This window comes from Humulus lupulus, chromosome 4 (assembly GCF_963169125.1).
Source record: "Humulus lupulus chromosome 4, drHumLupu1.1, whole genome shotgun sequence".
Lineage (NCBI taxonomy): Eukaryota > Viridiplantae > Streptophyta > Magnoliopsida > Rosales > Cannabaceae > Humulus > Humulus lupulus.
The window spans coordinates 96,492,723-96,517,396 of record NC_084796.1 but is presented as its reverse complement, the minus strand read 5'-3'; the positions used below and the strand labels follow the sequence as shown (position 1 = coordinate 96,517,396).

The following is a 24,674-nucleotide window of genomic DNA, read 5'->3' as shown; positions in this document are numbered from 1 at the left end:
TGCCGTTTAGATGACCAAGATATCAGATTGTCTCCAAGAAAAATACAGTAACCAGAGGTAGAGCGACGCGTGTCAGGACATCCACCCCAGTCCGCATCAGTGTAAGATAAAAGAGAGTCAAACTTGGACTTATAGAGATGGAGACCATATGACAGTGTACCTTGAACGTACCGTAAGATACGTTTGAGGGCGTCCATGTGCATGACTCTGGGGTCATGCATGTGTAGGCAGACTTGTTGCACAGCATATGAGATGTCTGGTCTGGTGAATGTAAGATACTGTAATGCACCAGCAAGTTGACGATATGACGTCGGATCATGAAATGAATCGCCAGTATCAGCGCTCAGTTTACTCTTAGTGTCAACTGGGGTGGCACAGGGTTTGCAACTAGACATCCCAGCCCTCTCAAGAATCTCCCCAGCATATTTTCTTTGAGAGAGAAAGAGGCCACTTGATGTTCTGGTGACAGCAATACCAAGAAAGTAAGAGAGGGGTCCCAGGTCCTTCATGGCAAACTCCTGAGCAAGAAGATGGATTATAGACAACCTGAGCTTATCAGATGAAGCAGTTAAGATGATATCATCAACATATAGCAGAATATAAGCAATATCTGTGCCATGACTATAAATGAATAATGAATGATCAGAAAGACTGTGCTTGAACCCAATTTTGGTGACAAACTCAGTGAATCGTTGATACCAAGCACGGGGGGCTTGCTTTAGTCCATAAAGTGACTTCTTCAATAAGCATACATAGTCAGGATGATTGGAGTCTCTGAATCCCAAAGGTTGATGCATGTATACCGTTTCATTGAGATGGCCATGAAGAAATGCATTTTTAACATCAAGTTGGTGAATTTGCCATGATTTGGACAAGGCAATACTCAAAACAGTACGAATGGTAGCTGGTTTGACCACCGGGCTGAAAGTTTCGGTACAATCCACACCAGCTTGCTGAGACCTGCCATCACCTACAAGACGGGCTTTGTGCCTCTCAAAAGAACCATCAGCATTCTTTTTATGACGAAAAATCCACATAGATCTAATGATATTAACATTAGAGGGACGAGGCACTAATTCCCACGTCCTAGTTTTAATAAGAGCATTATATTCATCCAACATAGCAGTCTTCCAATTCGGGTCACGGAGTGCACTTACCGGGTTTTTGGGAATTGGAGATATGGTTTGGGAGGAAGAGACATTGAAAGTGTGATGGTACTTGGGGTTAGGTTTGGTAATACCATGTTTGGATCTAGTGATCATTTGGTGGGTGGGATGATTGCTCTCAAGTGGTGGGGGACGCGTTTGAGAAAGAGTGTGGGCTGTGCTGCCAGACACATTAAAGTAAGGAGTGAGTTGATGGGCAGCATTTGGGCTAGAAGTACGAGGAGGACTAGGGGGCCCGGTTTGAACAATGGGCAGGACCAACGAGGGAGAGCACTGTTGAGGCCTGTCAGATGGGCCAGAAGGAGATGAATGATTAGGATGAGGTAGAGGAGATTGGGATTGAGGAGAATTTGGGCCAGGTGCCATATTGGTAGGTGGATTAGCAGGGGTATGCGACTGCAAATGATGGAGAATAGCAGGATGGATTTCATTGTCCAAGAAATCTAAGGAATGACGAGATGGAGTGTGGACTTTAGAAAATGGGAATTGTTGTTCGTCAAAGATGACATGGCGACATAAAGTAATTTGTTGTTTAGAGATGTCAAAGCATTTATAACCCCTGTGATTAGACGGGTAACCCAAGAAAACACATGGTGTAAATCGTGATTGGAGTTTGTTAATTTTGGTAGAGGGAATAAGGGGGTAACAAAGACATCCAAAGACACGGAGGTGAGAATAGGAGGGTGTTTTCTGATACAGAATTTGAGTGGGAGATTGATAGGCGAGAGTCTTTGTGGGAAGAATGTTGAGAATATAGGTTGCCATTTGAAGTGCATGATGCCAAAAAGAGGGTGGCACTGATGATTGTGCAAGCATTGTTCGAACAATATTATTAATGGACCTTATTTTACGTTCGGCTTTACCGTTTTGAGGAGAGGTACAGGGGCAAGAGAAACGGAAATGCATCCCATGTATTGCACAAAATGAATGGAACTGATTATTATCAAATTCTTGGCCTTTATCACATTGGAAGTTTTTGATGTCTCTTTCAAATTGGGTTTTGACATAAGCACGAAAGGAGAGAAATATGTGATAAATTTGTGATTTATTTGACACAGGAAAGGTCCATAAAAATCTAGTATAGTCATCAAGAAAGAGAACATAATATCTGTGACCGGAGGAACTTAAGATTGGAGATGTCCATAAATCACTGTGCACAATATCAAATGGCATAGAAATAAAAGAAGTAGAGTCATAGAATGGTTGTTTAATATGCTTGCCAAGAGAACAAGAGTCACAAACAAAATTAAGTCTGGCTTTATTACAAGAGATAAGTTTTTGACGAGTAAGAGAATTTAAGATGTCTTGTCCTGGATGACCTAAACGAGAGTGCCATCAGCTAGGAGAAGTAGCAAAAAATGTTGATGGAGATGAAGAAGATGATGCTCGAAAGATTGGAGTGACAGGATAAAGATCGCCAGTGCTCTCACATCTCATTAGGGGTTTCCCCGTCCGCAAGTCCTTCACACAAAATCCAAACGGATCAAATTCAACAGAGACAGAATTATCAGTAGTAAATTTTCGAACTGAAATTAAATTCTTGATAATTTGTGGAGCATGTAAAACATTATTAAGATGAAGAGGAGGGTGGGGGTGTTTGAAGGTAGTGCAACCATGACCGTGAATTGGAATAGACGTACCATTACCAACAATAATAGCATGTTGCTTGCTCAAATTAAAATAGGACGAGAGATTACCGCCATTTGCCGTCATGTGGGATGTAGCACTAGTGTCCATATACCAGTTATCATCTGGTGGAGTGAGAGAGAGAGAGTGTGCATAGCAGCTTCAACGGCCGTTGGAGTGTATCCTGCGTCACTCGGGACTGGGCTTGCGGCCAAGAAGGACTGAGCTGATGATGGGCGAGGACCAAGGACACCTTGTTGCTTGTTGGAAGGCATGCGTGGTTGCCAAGCAGTCGTCGGATATGGGCAGGGTGGGGTAGCCCACGGCTGACCCCAAGTGGGCCATTGAGGGTAGGCCCAGAACTGCGGCTGGGGGGTTGAGCGAGGTGGCTGGTGGTTCTGGTTATGGGCCTGACCACCGTGAGATTGGTGCCTGCTGCCACGGCCACCCCCATTGTTACGGTTGCCATTGTTGCGGCTGCGGTTGTTGTTATTGTTTCGCCGACCCCGATTTCCAGAATATTGAGAATGATTGTCATGGTTCTGAGAGATATTAGAGGAAGCACCATGATTAGTATTAGAAGCAACAAGTAATGCGGAATCCGTACCTTGGTCGTGGGAGGCAAGAAGCTTCTTGTTTGTTTCATCTAGAAGAAGCATTGATTTGGCCTTGGCAAAGGAGGGTAAAGGCGACATGTTTTGGACCACTGTAACAAACGTGGCATAGGATTCCGTCAGTCCACCGATAAGACGAAGAACAAGTCTATCATTCGTCACTTTAGCACCAACATTGGCTAGTTGATCAGCAATGTGTTTAAGTCGATTAGCATAGGCAGTGCAGTTGGGAAAATCACGAAGGAAGGTGTTGTTGAATTGATTTTCGAGATGCACGGCGCGGGTGGCTTTGTTATCTTGAAACAAATCGGCCAATTTGTTCCATGCCGTTGCCGCGGTGTCGTCAGGATCGATAATGGAGTTGAGAAGGTCTTGTGATATGGTGCTATATATCCACTGTAAACAAATGGCATCAAGCCTCTTCCAGAGAGCCTTTTCGGAGTCGGTAGAGTTTGGTGATGGTGAGTTGGAGTCATCAGAAGAAGGGATGATATGCTCGTATACGAGATTGGCACGAGCGTGAAGCTTGAAAAGGGTGGACCAAGCAATGTATTGGCCTGAGTCATTGTCAAGAATGATGGGTATTGCTTGCTTAATATTGCTGACGGTAGTGGCAGGATGAAGTTTATCAGTCATGGTGAAAAGGAAAAAAAAAAAAAAATTGAAGGAAGAAGAAGAAGAATAGTGGGCGGCTGTTTTATGGGAAGGAAAACCCTTTGGGTCTGATACCATGATAGGAATATAATAATGCCTTGATTGATTTGCATTGCATGAGGTTTCTTATATACTTCCGTGAGTACATAACCGTAGACTATAATATAGGCTATAATATAGGAAACTATTGATAACTGTAGGCTACAATATAGGAAGCTATTGACTAAAGATATATACAAAATAACTACTATAAGATTATTTCCATAATCTATCAATTACTTCACTAGAAATACGATTAACTATATGCTCGGGATTTAATAGAAGTTTATATTAAACAAATAATCATGAAAATAAAATATGTGAGCAAAGTGATTGACAAGTAAAAAATGATTTTATTCTTTTATTGATAATAAAATGATATTACAAATAAATTGAGTTTTAGTTAGGACATAAAACCCAACACAGAAGTTTAGAGTGAAGTTTTCTATGTTGTAAAGCAATACTTAGAAGTTGAGAGAGAGATCTGTGTGTGTGAGTGATTTTTTTTGGAGCAAGTCTCCTTCGGTGTATTGGTGATTGTACACTGCTGTTTTGCAATAAAGTTCTAGCCTTAGTAGCTGTTTTGGCCGTGGATGTAGGTACTCTCAAAGTACTGAACCACGAAAGTTTTGTTTTTGATTTACGATTTCTTATTCTCATTGTTTCAATCTTTGATTCTGTTTTAAGTTTCACTTTGTTTCATATTGATTTGTGTTTGTTGGTTCTTGTTATTTGTTGTTCTTGCTGAGGTGATTACATTCACAACACCATCCAAGCATGAAGATATCCTATTTTGAATTAAACATAATCCCTGATCTCACTCTTCCTTTATGCTTCAATGAACTATGGTGTTGATCTCATTTCTGTGTAAGGTATTGCTTTCCATTTTAGCAATACATTTTATTTCAAATTTGCAAGCCCAGGTAAGGAATAAGATACCTAAATTCAAAATTGCCTTTTACTTCCTCCATGGGATTTCCTCCAACAAATCGAAGGTTTCGTTTTCACGTCAACAAACAATCCTGAAATATTAAATAAAGTTTATTTGCAGAACAGTAGAAATGGAAAAGGAGCAAGAAAAAATAAAGTTTATTTACATATATTTTTTGTGGCAATTATACGTATATATTTAATTTAAGTGAATGAACTACTTTTTAGATGTTAATACCATAAAAATGACCATTACTTTTAAATTGACAAATTATATAAATTGATTAATATGGTCATTTACAAATTTTTAAAAAACTCATAAATGTGTTGATTTTCTAAGGAAATAAAAGAAAGTAAAAAGAGTATATTTTTAGTTTGAGAAATTATAGGAAATGATCAAAAATAAAGGCATCAAAAAGTTAATTTTTTTATTTTTTAAATTGTAAAGAGAAATAATTATTTTACATTATTGATTACCTAAATTACTTTTTTTATAATTTATTTATTTATTTAGGACTGTATGATTTTAATGTAGTGATATATGTATATTAGTTTTGTTTAATTAATTTTTTATTTTAAAGTTATATTGATTTTTTAAGTTTTTTATAAGTGGTCAGTATATTATTTTCCCGTTAGTATATATATTTTTTGTGGTATGATATATAATTTTTTTTGCGATATTTAGTTTCTATTTTATTATACATAGTGATAGTATATAACTTTGTATCATGATATGTACATTTTAATGGTAGTATATAATTTTATTAGCATAGTATATACATTTTTTAGTAATAATTTTGTAAGTTTTGATATTATATTATTTTTCAACTTAGTATATATATTTTGTGGTATGGTATATCATTCAACAATCTTTAAAAAATAAAAAAAATCAAAATAACTTTAAAATAAAAACTAATTAAACAAAACTAATATACATATACCATAGTATTAAAATATTTAAAATAAAATAATAATTTATTAAAAGATATATTTGATAATACATAATATTGAAAAGATAATTAGACTATTTTACTATAAAATTAAAAGCATAAACATTTATCTACTTTCACTAATTACATTTTGCGCCATGCTCCTTTTAGTTTTAGCTTTTTAAATGGGGCTTGACCAATTTAACGTCCCAAAACCTTAGATCTTGGCGAGTAAGCAATCCACCTAAACGCTTTGTCGTTTAATATATATACACCTACTTGGCGCGTTTTTTTCTATGTCGTCGTCGTCTTCTTCCTCTTCTACTAGTAAGCTTCAATCTCTGTGAGAATCTCTCCTCAAATCCTCTCTCTGTGATTCTATATATATTATACGGTATATACTTGAAAATGGGTTCGAGCGAAGATCGGTATGAGATTGCATTTTTCGACGTGGAAACGACTGTTCCGACCCGACCCGGCGTGGGCTTCGCCATTTTGGAATTTGGGTCTATACTGGTTTGCCCTAGGAGGCTGGAGGAGCTGGAGAATTACTCCACTCTGGTCCGACCTTCCGACCTTTCCCTCATTTCCTCCTTGTCCGTACGCTGCAACGGCATTACCCGTGACGCCGTCGTCGCCGCCCCAACTTTCAGTGACATTGCTGATAGGGTCTACGACATTCTCCATGGTTGGTTTTCTCTTCCCCTGCTGTTCTTTGTTTTTAATAAAAAATCTAAAATATTCGTTTTCTCTTGAGCTCTGTGTATTGTTCGTTTTTCTTTTTAATTATCATTTATTATTTTCTCTAAAAAGGGTATTTTTTTTAATTCGAGCTTCGAAGATGCTGAAATAGGATTATATATATATATATATTTTTCTTTCACTCTCTCTCTCTCTATATATAGATATGTGTGTGTGTGTGTGAGTGACAAAAAATCTCATTTTTAACTTTTCTTAGGCTTGAACTTTAGGCCGTTGACTTGGATTCTTATTCTGTTCTTTTTTCTTCTGGGTTGGATTGTGTATAGGACGGATATGGGCAGGACACAATATACTGAGATTTGATTGTCCTCGGATTCGGGAGGCATACGCCGAAATTGGTAGACCAGCACCAGAGCCTAAGGGTACAATTGATTCATTGGCTTTGTTGACTCAAAAGTTTGGACGGAGAGCTGGTGACATGAAGGTAACATGCTTATAATATATATTTATATAAGAGTTGTGTGAAGTGGTTTATATCCTTATGATGGTTGATAATTACACAAGTTGCAAATAAACTTGAAACTTTCTTTTAAACCGATCTCCAGGACCAAATAACATTTGCAAAATTTAGAAAACTTGTGAAGTATTATAGCTTCTTTTGTGGAGGTTCTTTTTTTAGTAGGAAAAAGGAAGTGAATTGAGTTGAAGGTTTTTTATTTTAACCATAAAATTTTCAACTTCCTTTTCATTTTCGTTTTCTTGTAATGAATTTTACTTATAGAGGACAACGGTGTTAGACATGATTGATGGATTTGGATGGGTTGTGAAGTAGAACAATAGTTTGGTATTTTGTGAGTGTTTATTGGTTTTTTTAATGATTGATACATCCGCATTAATCACTGTAGATGGCCACCCTTGCAACATATTTTGGGCTTGGGCAGCAGACACATAGGTAATTTTCTAAACATATGTCGCGGTATCTTTTGCGGTGTTTTCTTGGTTGGGATTATTGGGCTAATCTTTTCTGTGATGATTTTCTAGGAGTTTGGATGATGTTCGGATGAATCTTGAAGTTCTAAAATACTGTGCAACAGTTTTGTTCCTGGTATAACTTCCTATCCTCGCACATCTTATCATGACTGTCTTCACATTTCTCATAATTATTATTCATTTTGTACTTTTATCTAATTTACCTCAATTTTTGGTGATGCCGCATTTTGTCAATACTTAACTACTGAACTTCTTCTCTTGGATTGTTCTAATTTACTTGAAGAGTATATGTTCTTGAAGGACTTCTTCTCTTCTTACTAATTTCTAAACCGGTGAAATTATCCATCTGATAAGTGGAACATGTAAATGTAAATGTAAATGTAATTTCATTTCTGTTTTCTTTCAACCTCTGTTCTTAACTGGATAAATCTTTTTTTGTCATCACACGTGATTGATAGGATTTGATGTTTATGAGAATCTGAATTGATTTTTTCCAAATGTCCATATGAGTTTCATTTCAGTTGAGGAGGTGCGAAGTGCACATGCTTGACCCATCCTGGTCACTGCATTGATTGTGATACGTAGTTACATCTGATTCTAACACTTCATCACTTAAGCTTCCTCGTGTTCCTTTATATATTTATGTTGAAAGTGCTTATATTTTGCTTCAGTTCTGGGACTGATGTTTATATGTGTGTGCATGCATGCATGAGGAAGTTGGTTAGGAATTTTGAGAAGCTTGCTGCTTACTTCTTGAGCATTTGTTCCTGTCAACTGCTCTATCCCAGAGAATTGTGTATGTTAATTTGATGGAATTTCTAGTGCAATGATGCTTGGTTCTATTCCACCAAGATCGATTTTATAGGAACAATAACAACTGATTTGAATTCAGTATGTTGCCACCAGTATTTCTGTTCATCAATCTTTATTCTGCACTTAACTGTTACGTGAGTTTATTATATTGCTATTATTCGCTGACCGACAACCTTCAATTATTTGACTAGAATTTTCTCCATCCCTAATTACCACAGACAAGAATTTTAAGTGTCAGTGGTTAATATAGATGGACAAGTTTTAAATAAGTTGGTTATTATTTATATGAAAATTAATTTTAGTGGTCACATGATTACAGGAGTCAAGCCTACCAGATATATTTACCACAAATAGTTGGATTTCTCCAAATGCTATAACAAGAAGTCGTACCAGTAATGGAAAATCGTCTCCTGAGGGGACAAGCTTAAACGACAATGTACCCTCAGCAAGTTTAAATAATGGAAATAGGTCAACATTATCTTCTACAAATCAAATAATGATTGAGAATCACCCAATATCATCTTTTGTGGCTCCTAACAGAGAGGTCTATAATATGGTTGAATCTAATCCACCTCAACCAGATCCTTTTAATATGGCTCAACTTACAAGTGGAATTATGATAGAGTCCCACTCCCACCAGACAGACATTAACGTGGACGAGAGATCCATTTCGGTCTCTTCTGATTTGTCATCAATTGCTGCTGTAAATCACTGTAACAACACCTGTGGGGAATTTATTGAGCCTGATGCAGTTTCTATCCCTTTTATCAGTGCATGCTTTGTTCCATTGTTTCGCGGGAGTAAGAAGATCAAGTTGCTGCACAGAGATAACACTTTGCAGCTTCGATGTCCTCGTCTGAAAGTGCGTTTTGGAATAAGTGCAAAGTTTGTTGATCATGCTGGACGGCCTAGATTGAATTTTGTTGTTGACGCATCACCAAGTTTGTGGAGGGTTCTTGATTCGTGCAATGACATTGTCCAAAAGATGACTGTGGAATCTGAGAGCAGCTCCGAATGGAGACCTGTTGTGACTCGAAAAATGGGCTTCTACAACTACCCAACAGTCAGATTGCAGTAAGTTATTTTATTATTTTTCTTTCAATTTTGCTTTTTCTCTAACAGTTTTTTTGGAAGGCTTACCTGACTCAACTAACCTATACTATACGGCAGCATACCAACCGCAGTATGCGGAGAGATTGCCATATATGCCACAGAGATCTATCAAAAGGAAAGTAGTGGGTCTGTTCACAGGCTGGTATTTAGTAAATTTGATGCTGCAGAGCTCAATTCCTTGCTCCCTCCTGGAACCTTCGTCGATGCATTTTTCTCCTTAGATCCATATGACTATCAGCAGAATGCAGGCATTCGCTTGGTGGCCAAGAAATTGATCATCCATTCGATTGATTAAAGAGACGTGAACAAAATCTGTGATATTTATTTAGCAGGATTAATGATTGTGCAAAACTTACATCACGTGGACTGATGCAATGCAAGGGTTGTCTTTTTTTATTTTTTTATTTTCTTTTTATATATATATATTTATTTATTTTGTTCATGCTAATTACGTAGGGATGGAAAAAGGGTACTGGTGGTTGAAAGATGTAATTTGGGATTTAATGTATATTCATGTTGATAATTGATCTTTTTCCTCAGTTTTATATAATAAATCATTCAATTATTTTCTTTTCCTTGATGTTTGACATTTGTTTGGAACTTAAAAAATAAGTTTCAAAATATTTTTTCATTTTTTTCCTTTCTATATTGTTTATTCTTTCCTCTAACAATTTCTTTTTGGTACTTTTTTTTTAAAAAAAAAAATTTTGGTAAAAATTAAATTTCAAACAAATTTTAAAATGTAAAAGTCTAGAACATTTTTATATGCTGAATTGTTTTTTTTTTTTTCGTGAAAAGTGATTTATTCACATAATAATTGAAAAAAATGATACAATAATGGTAGAAAGTTTTTGTAACATCCTGTATTTTGAACACTCGTTAGTAGCTGGTGAAGAATTATGTGAAATATTATTTTGATAAAACATATTATGAATTTGCAATGATTAGTGAATTTTATTGCCGCTATAATGATCTGGTAAATGATCTAGCTTTATGCAAAGAAAGATTGGTCTTGGATCAAGAAATAAAATATAATGGAAGAAAAATCTCGGTTAAATAAAATAGAAAATACTATGACATAAAAATATTAATTTTTGTCTGGCAACTAGGACTTTATAGTCGAGCCAATAAGTATAAGAAAAATTGATTGACGTTTGAATTCCAATCTATTGGGCTTAAGAATGAGAAATTCTTGCTCTGGCCTCTATTAACATTTTGGTCAATTTGATAAAATTACCAAAATTATGTGAAATGATACAAATCTTATTTTTGGGTCACATTTAATTTAATTTAATTAATTAAGTTTGGAGATATTTAAAAATTATAGGGTAAAATTTAAGGAATTTTAGATAAGTAAAATTACCAAAGGGTTCTTGAGTGTCTAAGGAGAGATGTAAAAATGAGCAAGGGCATAAAGATCTTTTCCAAGGGAGGAGAGAGAGAGGGGTGGGTAGCAAGGCTATGCCTAGGGCTCTCAAGAGCCTAGGACATCTACCCTAGGAAGAGTAAGCCTTACCCCCCTCATTGGCTAAACCCCAATCATTTCCCTCTTCATATCTAATCATTTTTAAAAATTTCATTTTCCCTCAAGAAAACAAAAACAACCTCTTCCATTCTCTCTCCCCAAAACTGAAACCTAGTTTCTCTCTACTCTCCATTGTTCCAATTTTTTTTCTCTCCAAGAGCCAAGAACAGTCATTCCCCCATTGAAGGAGGGAGAAGCGCAAGAGCACACTAGGGAAGAGTAAGTTTCGAATCCTACTCTATTTTTTCTCCTCTTTTCCTCTTCAAACCCGAAACCCTAAGGGTTTATGTTGCATGCATGTGATCTAATAGCCACGCATGGATGTTATCTTGTGTTCTAGGGTTCAAGAGAGGCTTGTACGGGTAGTACCTCAAGGAGTTAGTGTTAGGAAAAAACTTATACATGATCTTTATTTATTTTCATGCAGATCTAATATTAAAAAAATTAATATGAAATAACCTAGAACATGTTTTTAAAATTGAATTCAAAGAGAAACAAATATAAGAATACTTACAATATACACAGCGGAATGAAAGAGTCCTTCCTTCAGTTTCTCTAACTCTTGTATCATTTTTGTCGCAGAGTATTATCAAGAAACTAAACCGTTCTTCTAATTTCTTCACAGCCTTCCAATGTATCCTTGTAATCACATAGACTAGTGTGGGCAATTCTCAACACATGAGATAGATACAGAGAGAATAAGAGAAAATAATAATAAGAGGCTTAGAAAATGACTTGTGTTTAGAGAGAATCTAAAACTATCAGAAAACCAGTGATTAAACTTTTCTGTCGTCTTCTCTCTTAGCACTCATTTTATAGACTCACTTAGGTAATTTAATTTAATTAAAAAATAAATAAAATAATAGCTAATTAATAGCCCTAGGTCGAAATTATCACGGGTTTTAGGCCCGTGAAATTTCTCATTTGATTATAAGCTCATTGGACTTAAAGTCAATGTCTGTATTATTTTCTATTGATTTAATTAATTAAATAATTATTTAAATCATTTATCAAATTAATTATTTATAATTTGAACCTTAGTTTAAATTTATTTATTAATTTAGATACCAATTTATCTTAATTAATAAATCTTCCATAATTTTTCTTTTCTTCTCAAAATTACATAACTCTGTGAAACGATCCAAAGTTGACATGATCAACTTTGATAATTCTAATTGATAATTAAATTAATTAATTGAGACTATCTAGATGATTTTATCCAAGGTACAATGGGGACCATGGGCCTATGAAATCAAGCTCCAATAAGTTATCATAAATCTAACAAATCAATTTACTAACTTATTAATTCCCCGTGACTCCACTATAGACTCAGAATTGCACTCTTGAATTCATAGAACACTCTATAACAAATATAGATACGCCATTAATTATCCATTGTTACAACCATAATTGTCACTCAATCCTCTATAGATGGTTTACAATGAGATAGGACTAAAATACCGTTTTACCCCTCATTGTATTTTATCCTTAAAACACTTAGTTCCTTGTAAATGATATTTCAGTAAACTAATTTAATTACTGAAATGAGATCTCTATCATTTAACACCTTGAACCAAACTAAAAGGAAACCATTGTTTCACTTCTTCATCAGATTCTATAGATGTTCATATCTATGATTAGCACTCCCACTCAATTATACTACCGAGTTCCAAAGATGCAAGTATGGGCTAGTCCGTAGGGTAAGCTGGTAACGAACAAGTCAAAGAACTCAAATAATACAATCAGTTAGAATACTAACCACTCAGAATTGAGATTGAATTGACCTATGGTCAACTATATGATATGACTAGAATAGATAATAACAGTATGTTTACTTATCTTATCAATTGTCAATATCGATCTAGTCCGATGTAACAAATACATCCGATCTTATCTACTTTGCTAATGTTCTGGAAAGAACATAACACTGTAATGCGTAAGTAGATCATATCGTAGATTGGCAAGTCAGTGTAAATCATGTGCACTGACTAATCTTATGACTAACTTATTTTGAACATATAATCATATTTATATTCCACTGTGATTACATCACTATAAATAAGATTAGCTATATGCTCGGGATTTAATAGAAGTTTATATTAAATAAATAATCATGAAAATAAAACATGTGAGCAAAGTGATTGACCAAGTCAAAAAACGATTTCTATTATTTTATTGATAATAAAATGAGATTACAAAGAAATATGGTTTTAATTAGGGCATAAAACCCCAAGAGTTAGCACTTTGGTGATCTAGTGGAAGCAAGGTAAGAAATCTTGGTAGTTTGCATATTTTCTTCCTCATCTAAGTTTTCTACCCTAATCCTTTTCTTAAAAATATGCATGTGGAGCTTGGGGCTCAGTTTTGAGAGTTTAGAGCACTAAGGGAAGGTGTTGAAGAGCTAAGGAACACATCTCCAAGCTAGGGCTTCGAAAGGTAGAATCTATGGTTGAGTTCTTTACGTTTTGTGGTGATTCTTGTAGATCTGGTTGTATAGGGTGTTTCAATAGTTTTTGAGCTTATTTTATGCTTAAGGTTGAGATTTCTGTGTGGTATGCTGATTTTCATGCATGCGTGTGGTTAGGGTTATGCTAGAAATGCTTATTGATGTTAGGTTGTGTAAAAAAAATGCATACTGCCAAAATTTCGTGGTCTGACTTTCAACGGGTTAGATCACACTCTACTACCTCTGTCTGTGAAAAATATTTGTGTAGTTGCATATTTCTTTGTGAGTAATTTATGAATGGCTTTGGAAAATCGTAAAAATGTATTTTTAAACCCAAGTTATCAACATTTTGGCATTTTGATGTAAATCTGGAAAATTTATGGGCAGCATGCACTGCCCAGATTGTTTTAAATTTTTAACACGTTTTACTAATAAAAAAGGTATGAAATTTGGTAGGGTGTTATTTTAAACATGTATAAGGGTTACTGTAAAAGTTTAAAGGAAAATGTGTTAAGGTAAAAGAGATATGATTTTTTAAAGTTTGCCCTAGAATCTGGAAACAAAACTTCTGGGCAGCAAGCATTGCTCAGATTTCTTTAAACAATTTGATGAATTTTATTATTACAAAAATTATGAAATTTTGAAGGAAGCTGATTTAGAGATGTTTGAAGATCACTGTAAAATTTTAGAAAGAGCGGGCTAGGGTGTAAGAGAAGTAAATTTTCAAAGTTACCTTAAAATCTAGGAAAAACTTCTGGGCAGCAGGCACTGCCTAGATTGCTTTAAAAATTTGAATGGGTTTTTCCTTCCAAAAAATTATGAAATTTTGAGAGGAATTAGTTAAGATTTTTATAAGGACTCCAGTAAAAGTTTAGAGAAAAATGTATCACGGTTTAAGAGAATTTTTTTTTCTAATTTTTCCCTAAAATCTGAAAAGTAGTAATTTCGAACCTTAACAAAAAATAATTTTTGGGAGGTTAGTTCTCTTAACCTAAAACAAGTTTTTGATGTGAGAATTTCTCCTAGTTCCCGTCCTTATGACATAGAATACACGAACGATAGTTTAAGGGTTTTTGCCCAAAACTCAACTTAGGGCAAAAGTTTAAAAATGAGACTTTACCACCTTAAGTTAAATAGTGGAAGTAAAGTCTTGGAAATGAAAAGAAATAGTTCCTTGCTAAGATAACTAAATATTTGGAGACTTAACCAACCCCAAATCATCTTGAGTTAATTTAAAAGTTGATTTTTACCATTTTAAAGTTGAGGGTACAATTGCCCTTCTTTTAAAAAATAACGTAAAAAGAGATCCTAGGTTATGGGTAAAAATGGTAAGAATAGGGAGTTGGGTTTTGTAGAATCTTTAAAAGAATGGGATAACATTGTCATATATTATTTGTAAAGGGTCAAAAAGCGGTGTTGGTAAATGATAGAAAACAGTAAAATTTCATAAGATGACGACAAATTGGTATTTTTCTAAAGATAGGAGTTGAGTAAAACTCCTTTCCCTAAAACCAAAATACGAGTTATCCAATAAGAGAGTTTTTTAGTTAAAGAATATTAAGATGAACGACACAGAGAGCGTGTTGTGGTGAGGCCGATTTTCTCATGTTACTGTAAAGACTGAAATGGAATCCAACCTTATACAACATAAGGTGTATAAGAGGCTATAGTATAAATAGTCAATGCTTTCAACCTTTTTCTGACCAGCCTACCAAAACCTCCCAAAATTCCAAATAATATAAAAATTGTGCAATCGAAAGTAAGTAACGACGACTTTAATTATTTCGAAAATCTATACTTATATTTTACTAATATTCTTTATATTAATTGCTTGACATTTTATTTAAATATTAGTGTCCACACCAACCATGTGACATGTGGATATTATGTGATGAGGATGTTGAAAGATTACATTGAACATTCACAACCTGAACGTTACTTGAAGAAAGAGGTATGTACATAAATTTATACAAAGTTAACAATTTATTTATTATTAAAGTATATATAATTAAATAATAATAATTAACTAATATATTTTACTTTGTATTTTTTGTAGCTAAACACTGCGCCATATACATCAGCACAGATTAATGAAACGCGACAACACTGGGTGATCCATATGCTACTGATAATTCAAATTCATCGTCCCACATATTTGGTTTTTGTTTTTGTTTACTTTTTCTCTAGCTAGCTAGTGTAATATTTGTTAATTTTGTATGTTTAACAACAAATATTATATTTTTGTATATTTAGCTAGCAAAAACATATTATATACACATTTCAATTTTATTAATGAAAATTCAAAATTTAAATTTGCATATAATTTACATTTTTAATTAATATATTTAATTCTATTTCAAAAAAAATTAATATATTGAATTCTATTAATTAATATACTGAAATTAATTATTTAATTATTTAAAAAAAAATATATACAAAACTCTATGATGACTTCTAGGGGGAGACTTTGTAGACATTCAACGTCTCCCCTGGAAGTCATCATAGGGAACCTACAACGTCTCCCATTGTGAGACTTTGTATACATTCAACGTCTCCCCTTGGGAGTCATCGTAGGGTGTAAAACATACACCCTATGATGAGTCTCAGGGAGAGACATTGAATGTCTACAAAGTCTCCCCATGGGAGTCATCGTAGGACCACTTATGATGGCTCATTCAACAACATCTCCCCTATATAGCCATTAAATGCCTATTTTGTTGTAGTGTGAGGTCCGTACCCTTTGTTGATGATTTAATTTCTTAGTCATGATGTGTGTTAAATATATTTGAATATTATGAGAATCTTCTGAGTGCAGGATATTACGATACGAGTGATATATTGTATGTTCTAGGAATTTTATGAGTGCAAGTTATCGTGCTATGTGTGAACTTGGTTGCTAGAAATAGCCAAAGTTATTGTTCAGATATGATTATCCATATTGTATGTTCTGGGAATTTTCTGAGTGTAGGTTATCGTGCTATGTGTGAACTTGGTTGCTAGAAACAACCAAAGTTATTGTTCGGATATGGTTATCCATATATTGTATGTCCTGGGAATTTTCTGAGTGCAGGTTATCGTGCTATGTGTGAACTTGGTTGTTAGAAACAACCAAAGTTATTGTTCAGATATGGTTATCCATATTGTATGTTCTAGGAATATTCTGAGTGCAGGTTATCGTGCTATGTGTGAACTTGGTTGTTAGAAACAACCAAAGTTATTGTTCGGATATGGTTATCCATATTGTATGTTCTAAGAATTTTTTGAGTGTAGGTTATTATGTGTGAACTTGATTGTTAGAAACAACTAAAGTTATTGTTCGAATATGGTTATCCATATTGTATGTTCTGGAGATTTTTCTGAATGCAGGTTGATATGATATGTATGAAAATGGGTTGTTGGGCGCAACCAATGTGCTTGATTTTCTGTATGGCTATTATTAATAATTGTATGATAGGGTTGAAATTTATCCAATACCCTAGGGATCAGTAGTGATATCTTCCTTAGGTCAACCCGTTACTGGGTTTAGTATATTTGTGTGCAAGGCTATTCTTACTAAGCGTTTTCGCTTACCTAGTTGTTTCATGTTGTAGGTAAGTGCAAAAGAAAAGTGGAATAATGAGTGCTGGAGTCTGCTTGTGGATATGTACATGTGGCCTGACTTGGGGAGGATTTTGATGGATCACCATTTTGAAAAGAAAAAGTTAGAAATTTGTTATTTCTTTTGGGATAATTGTTCTATTATAACTCTGTGGAAGAGAAGTTGTATTTCTGTTTGCTAAACTAAAAGTTTGCGCACATGACCTTTTTTAAAAGTTTTTTTTATATGGATCTTTGGTACAATGATTTAAAGTAAAAGTTTAGATTTCCGCATGTTTTGGTCTTGTATGTTTTGAGGGTTGTTACCGTTTTCATTTAAAAAGCTTGTTTAATCTAAGGAAAACTCAAGTTAAATCATGCAAACTCAACTAAATCATGGACCAAAGATAAAATAAAAATAAGAGAAAAGGGGTGATATAATGAAAAATGTATGTTTATGTTTATTGCCAACACAAAGGACAGAAAATAATACTTTAAATTTTTGTATACATAATTTTGTTTTAAAATGAAGGCAAATAAATAAATTTATTTGGGATATTTGGGGTCAAAGTACCCAATTTATTATGCTTGTAATACTTAAGTATCCAAGTTATTTTTTAGCGGCAAAAGTATCTTCCGTCCATGTTTTGGTGCGGTTTAGTATAGCCGTCAATTCTCACCATTAAGTTCAATTGTGACATGTAGGCGAAAGTGTCTAATTAAATGGATATTTGCGGCAAAAGTACCAAATTTAAGAGATATTTGTAACGAAAGTACCTAATTTAAGAGATATTTGCGGCAAAAGTACCAAAGTTATAAGTAAATTTCACGCCATTGTGACATACTTAACGATGAAACAAACAGAAGCACTAAACTGCACCAAAACATAGACCGAAGGTACTTTCGCCGCCAAAAAAATAACTTAGGTACTTAAGTGCTACAAACACAATAATTTAGGTATTTTCGCCGCAAATATCCCATGTAACGCCTTGGATAACCAAGACTATTACACTGTGTATTTGAAATAGTGAAGGACTTGCTAATCAAGTCATTTGAGTAAAAATGTGATCCTAAAGTCAATATTCAGGTTAGGGTTTAAAGATTTTGATCGTAAATGGTTAATTTTCATTAAAATAGATGTTTGGTACATGGAATCCCAAAAACAGGGTTTAAAAGACAAATTTATAATTTTCAAAAGTAATATACAACCAGTGGCCACTCTAATGGAAAAATACAAGTTTCTGGCTACTATCCCTGTACTTCTCCTTGGTCGTGGCGGTCGAGTGGCTGACTATGTACACTCCGCCCCCAGAGCTCTCCAACTCATGGTTGATCCAGTTTCCCCTTGCCTTTACTTGCACCACGTAGAACCCGTGAGCCAAGGCCCAGCAAGAAAACCAAGAACAACAAACACATATAGCAATAAGAATATTCAATCATGCTTATATCATTTAAACATAAAACAGGGTACGAATATTCAATTAATCAATGATAAGAACATAATCCCAAATTCTCAAATAATCAGGGTTGGCACACTTAGGCTGAGCCCCTGCTAATCTAGCTGGCCCCAGCTCGCTTAGGTCGGGCTGCGCTCAGTACGTTTATCGTTAACCCCGACTCCCTTAGGTCGGTCATTCTTATATATCATATCAATTTTACAAGCACATAGTACAAGCAATCAATAATTGGGAATCTCAATCCCATTCACAACCACACAAGGGTGAAGTTTTCTTACCTTGAATCCTGAGCGAGAGATGCAGAACGGTCCCGAGAACGATCCTTAATCCTGAGCCTTGGCAATAAACCTAGTCACAGTGGCTAATGGGTAATAATCAATTTCTAATCCAAATAAATACTTAGGAGACAAAAACTAGCCTATGGGACCTCAATTTTTACTAAACCGGGTAGTAGAAATCATCCCGAGCACTTATGTTCGAACCCTCCGAGCCTTACCAATTCTAGAAACCAATCTAGGGCGAAATCCCTTTACGGGCCGCGACCTGGCCCTAAGGGTTGCGGCGTGCCCCCGAGTCAGAGGCTAAACCTCCAAGCCTCAAGGGGAGGCGGGCTGCGACTTGCTCCTAGGGCTGTGGTGTGCCTTCAAGTTAGAGAGCCCACCCAGAGCATTCTAGACACGCAGGCCATAGTGCCCTTGAGCTAGGTCGCGGCGCGCCCCCTTGCACCCATAATTTCTGGGTTTCCTCTACACTTTTCCCTACCAAATTCCAGAACTCCAGACTTAACAATTCTTCCAAATAAAACCAAGCTTAGTTACGAATTAAGGACTTTTAACCACATATTTTACACACCAAAACCTTAACAATTATACTAAAATCATTATCCCAATTCAGTAGACATTCACCACTCAACATCCAACTTTGTTCTACCATAACAACCAGAATCTCCCTAACATAGCAAAAACAAAACCTTACCTCAATTGCTGTTGAATCCTTACAAGCTCCCTGCTTCTACCAGCCTCAGTTCCTAATTCTTAAGCTTCAAATTCAGCTTTTCCCCAGCTTAGCCTAAGCCTTTCCCCTTCAATTCTTTCAGCTACTCAAACTTTCATCACGAGAGAGTGAGGGAGTAATCGTGTAAGAGAAGAGAGAGAGAGAGAGAGAGAGAGAGTGAATTTGGGGTCTTTCTAAGGTGTGTAGTGGATTATGAGTATCTTAGGCCCTTAGCTGAATACATCCTCAACAAACACAATGACCAAAATGGCCCCTTGAATTTACTTAACCATTTATTATTCTAAGGGTAAAATGGTCCTTTCTCCTCAGTCCCCGCTAATTCCTCAAGTGATCCTAGTATTAATCAATTAACCCCGTCATGTCCAATTAATTACCAAATACTTATTCGATATCTATAAGTCCCCAAAATATTCTCTAAATTCCCAAAACTACCCTAAGTTCCCTCCGAGCAAGGTATTAAATCCTGCTGTGACTATTTCGCTAATCCGCTCACTAGGACTGTCTCGAGCCATATACTGCAAATATATCAACATAATAATGTGGTCTCAATAATTTATCACATATAATCACATTTTGACCCTTAACGGGCCAAAATTACAAATATGCCCTTTTAACTATAAAAGACTCACATGCATATCTAATACTCATAAACATGCATATCACATACTCATATAATCATATTAATCATGCATGCCATATAATCATGTATTTAACCAATTAAACATACATATAAACCAATTATGCTATCCAGACACACTAATTAAGGCCCTAGGCCCTATTAACAATTTTGGGTCGTTACATCCCAATTTATTTTGATAGCGTCAAATTTAATTTTGATTTTCTCTCCAATTTGGTCCCATCGTAAGACATACGTGTGAATAGAAAGATTGCTTAAATTAGCAATGACATAATGAGATGCTCCATTGTCAAGAACTATTAGAAGTAGAAAGGTCAGCAATGGCAACATGTACATGAGGTTGCCAAGAAGTACCATGATGAGGAAGTTGCCAATGAGTTGAAAGACAGAGTTGCCAATGAGCACGAGGATGATGAGATTGTAGCATATGTGGTTGTTGTTGAAAAAAAGAGTACATTTAGTGAGAACATACCCCTTAACATTACATTATTGACAATGGTTGAGGAATGGTCTAGGAGGAAGCCATCCATTTTGATTGGTAATATAAAAACCCACAGCAAGCTCTTAAGGAGATGACGAGAAAGAGAATATAATAAACAATTATTATCGTTACCTAGAATAGATCTGGTAAGGGTTGGATTGGTAGAGGCTTGGAGATGTGAGGAATTCATATTTTGTCATACAGAAAGCTCCTTGTTGATTAATTTTTGTGTAGTTCATCAAAGGAGAATTGAGTATCGCGGTCATTAAAGCATCAATTATGGATCAATAATAATTATCAAGACCATCTAGAAATTTTTAAATGAGATCTTCATGGTCAATAGGCTTACCAAGAGCAGCAAGTTCATCAGTTCAAGTTTTAATAGTCTACATATATTCTGAAATTGTCTTGTAATCTTTTGTGGTTTCTCTTAGTTGATCCTTGGTATACTTGATATGACCACGAGATGGTTGCGCATATGTATTAATTGTCCAAAATCATCCATGCAACTTGAGAGATGTGAGAAACAATAGAAAGTATAATAGAAGAACCTTACAATTTAATTACATGTTTGAAAAAGTATTACCAACTTATATTAACACATGAATAAATCTGTTAAGTTTTGAGAAAATATATTTACCTCTTTCATTTCACCTGTCTCCTATTTCTCCCCATCTTCGTCTCTCTTCCATTTCTCTGGTTGGCTCCGCTTCATTTCTCTGGTCAGCTATTCATTTCTCATGACCACTCTTGATCTAAAGCTCTCATCGGCATGGGTAAGTACTTTCCCAACTTCAAATCTGTTTCACCTATCTCTTTCTCCAAGTTTAAACCAAATCCTCACTCTAGGTATATATTTTCTTGCCTTTAATTTATCTTTTCTTTTTTCATCCCTAATTGATTGATTCATGATCATTTTCTCTTAGCTAATTTTAACATTGCAATCATGATAATAGTGATCTAGAGTTTCTCTGTATATATGTTCAGATTTAGTTAGCATCTTATCAAACCTTTGATGCTTGGAATGTGCAATATACAACCCAAATTATAGTGCATGGACTTGACACTTTATAGTATATTAGAAGAAATTAAAGAATTAGCAAAGTCTTCATCATTTAGAGTCTTGAGGTGAGAATTGAGATCCCCTGTTTTCATTTCATTTTTCTTACGATGCTCTCTTATATATGTATCACTCTCATTTGTAGTTGGAGTAGTAAAAATATGTTTCATAATGTTATGATAAAGTGTGCTTATATAGTTTGGAAGGTGGACAGAACTTGTGTGCCCATAAACTATTTGACATAATTCCTCAGTTATCTCATACAGTGTTATTTTTACTCTAATGACATATTTGAATCTTGGTAAGCCCCGAGTATAATACTAATTAGATGTTTGGAAGTTATACATTAGTTTGTATATGTGTTCATATTTTCTCTATCCTTTTAAAATTATTTGTTGATCATAGAAATATAAGTTTGATCAGGTTCAGGCCAAACCGCATTTTGGTTTTGGGGCTTGGCATTGCCTTGCATTCCCTTTCTATCTCTAAACCCGCATGTGTATAACTTTTTGTATAAATATATATAATTTATTTACATGGTTTGGCCACAAGGGATGAATGTAGTTGAACAAAATAGTACATATAATTTTATAGCTAATAATTTTGGAGAGAGTTTCTTGACTCCAGAATTAACTATTAAGCCTCTTTCTCTGTATCTATCAATGCTACCAAATGTTGAATATTAATTTACACCATATATGTGTATAAAGTATTATAGCAATTGCAGGTATTTGCAAAAGTACTGAATATAGCATGAATGATTTTCCTTTAAATTTTTTTGTTCAGCACCTCCGTAGACCAGGTCACTACTCTTTTTATTCTCAATTAAAAAACAATTATTTTATGTATGTATGCTTGTGGGAGAACAGTAGTGATGGGAATGTTGTGTCTATGAAGGTGGAAGGAAGAACAAATAATGATGGTAAAACACCCAACATTTGGAATTCCCTTGCTCACGGTGGATATATATCTCTTTCTTTTATCACTCTTTATTTTATCCTAAACTTGTATGCTTTTGTGGGGTCATGATATGTATATGGGCTGAACAGAGCTTACTCTGTTTTAAAGTAAAAAAATATTAATTAATGTCTTTCAGTATTTTATCCATATAATTCCCACTCCCATAATTTTACTGTTCTACTAATTCAGCTCGATTTAGTAATAGTTTTTATAATTAATAGAACCAATGTTACATATTTAAACCCACTCATACTATATTATATAGAACAAATGGACAATGATGATATAGTTTATTTTTTTTCTTTTCTTTATTAATAAGGATTGTAAATAAAGATTGAGTCAAAATATTCTATTTAATATCATTTTAGCATTAGTATTGGTTCACAAAAGTACTAAAATAAATACCCACCATTTCTCTCTTTAGAATTGTTTATTACTACTATTGTACTTCTATTGAATTTTATTGGCTTTTTAAATTGGATGTAGTAATGTTAATTTTCTTTATATTCATACACAGAACTGTGATCAGTTGCTTTTGATTTGATGCATATGAAAGGGAAGGAGATAACACTCTAACAGAAAAAGTGTGAGTATGTTGTGGTTTTGTGTATTTATGTATAAAGCTTATTGTTCTTCAGGAAGACTTCAAGCATTTTACTAGCCAAATTTAGCTTAATTTAGAGTGATTAAGTTCTGTAACAGGTCAAACTAACTAAAGAAAGTTATTGCATTTGTTTCCTCTTATCTAGGTGATGAAGATAACAACACAAGATTTGGATGCTTGCAATTAATAAAGAGAAAGCACAGGACAAATGTTACAATTTGTTTTTTATTAGACTTGTTGTACATTATATTATGGCTACTTTTATTATGGTATTTTGTACATTTTTTTAGTCGGGACACATGTATTCGATATTTTGGTTAATACAAGAAAATACATTAAACATTATCAGATTCTAATTACATTATGAGGACAAATAATAGGCCTTGTAAAATTTGATAATTTCACTTTAAAAGTGTTATGATAAACACAAAAAATAACATCAACAAAGAGTTATTATTACAAAATAACAATGATAAGAATAATGTAATTAAAAACATTAAGATTATATTTTAACAATGTAATTAAAAACAATAAGATTACATTTTAAAAATGTAATTCAAAACTATAAGATTATGATAACTCTACAAAATAGAGTTATTTTACCATATTTATATGCTAATTGTTGCTTAGTTCTTGAGTTTTTAATTAACTTATTAAGTTTTTATGTAATTTTTTATTTATTAGTCTTACTGTAGTTTTCTAGATTTTTATATGTTTTTATAGATATTTTATTATAATATGTTGTAATTTAATTATTGGAATTATTATTGTGTGTTTAGTGGTAAAAATAAATGCATATTTATTCAACTTAAGTGTCAAAACAAATTAAGTTTAAATTAATATTTTCTTTAAATTAATGAGATGTATTTGTATGTTGAAAATATTTATTTGAAGTTAATTTATACTATTTTATAGAAATTAATTTGCATTTTTTTTGTTTAAAGGAAATCAATGATAGAAGTGGCATTTTTAAAAAGAAAGCAAAGAAAATGGCTCAGCCCAAGCAGCCATGGCCCAGGCCCAGTCCGCTGCCCCCTGGCCCGTGTCCCTCCAGCCAGCCTCTTCATCCTTCCTCTTCAATCAATTCGTTCAAGCTTCTTTCAGTATCATCTTCTCAGCCGTGGGTGCCCTTCACGCCAGCTGTCCCTCTCCCAGCCAAGGAGATGCTCCAACGTGCCAGCATCTCAGCCCAGCCGAGCCTTCAATTCAGTTTGGGCCAGCAAGCCCAACGTGGGCCTTCCTCCTTCAGCAGCCCAACCAGGCCCGGCCCGCCTAGCTGCTCCCAGCTGCCATTTTTCAGCAGTCCAAGCCCACGGCCTGCCTCCAAAAGCCCAAACG

At 34.6% G+C, this 24,674-nt stretch overlaps 1 protein-coding gene and 1 long non-coding RNA gene across 3 annotated transcripts; both read left to right on the top strand.

Moving 5' to 3' along the window:
- Positions 1-6,199: 6,199 nt before the first annotated feature.
- LOC133830654 (protein NEN1-like) lies at positions 6,200-10,147 on the top strand. Its single transcript, XM_062260673.1, has 6 exons — positions 6,200-6,646; positions 6,987-7,144; positions 7,566-7,612; positions 7,702-7,765; positions 8,783-9,537; positions 9,634-10,147. Exons 1-6 carry the CDS (start codon positions 6,367-6,369, stop codon positions 9,869-9,871), a joined length of 1,542 nt encoding a protein of 513 aa, XP_062116657.1. The 5' UTR covers positions 6,200-6,366; the 3' UTR covers positions 9,872-10,147.
- Positions 10,148-20,751: 10,604 nt separating this feature from the next.
- LOC133829084 (uncharacterized) lies at positions 20,752-23,695 on the top strand. Of its 2 annotated transcripts, none has more exons than XR_009891515.1 (4): positions 20,752-21,840; positions 22,670-22,730; positions 23,250-23,318; positions 23,482-23,695. It is a non-coding gene; the product is annotated as an uncharacterized LOC133829084 (long non-coding RNA). The 2 variants fall into 2 exon arrangements; XR_009891514.1 differs by having other exon boundaries at positions 20,757-21,488.
- The last annotated feature ends 979 nt before the right edge of the window (positions 23,696-24,674 follow it).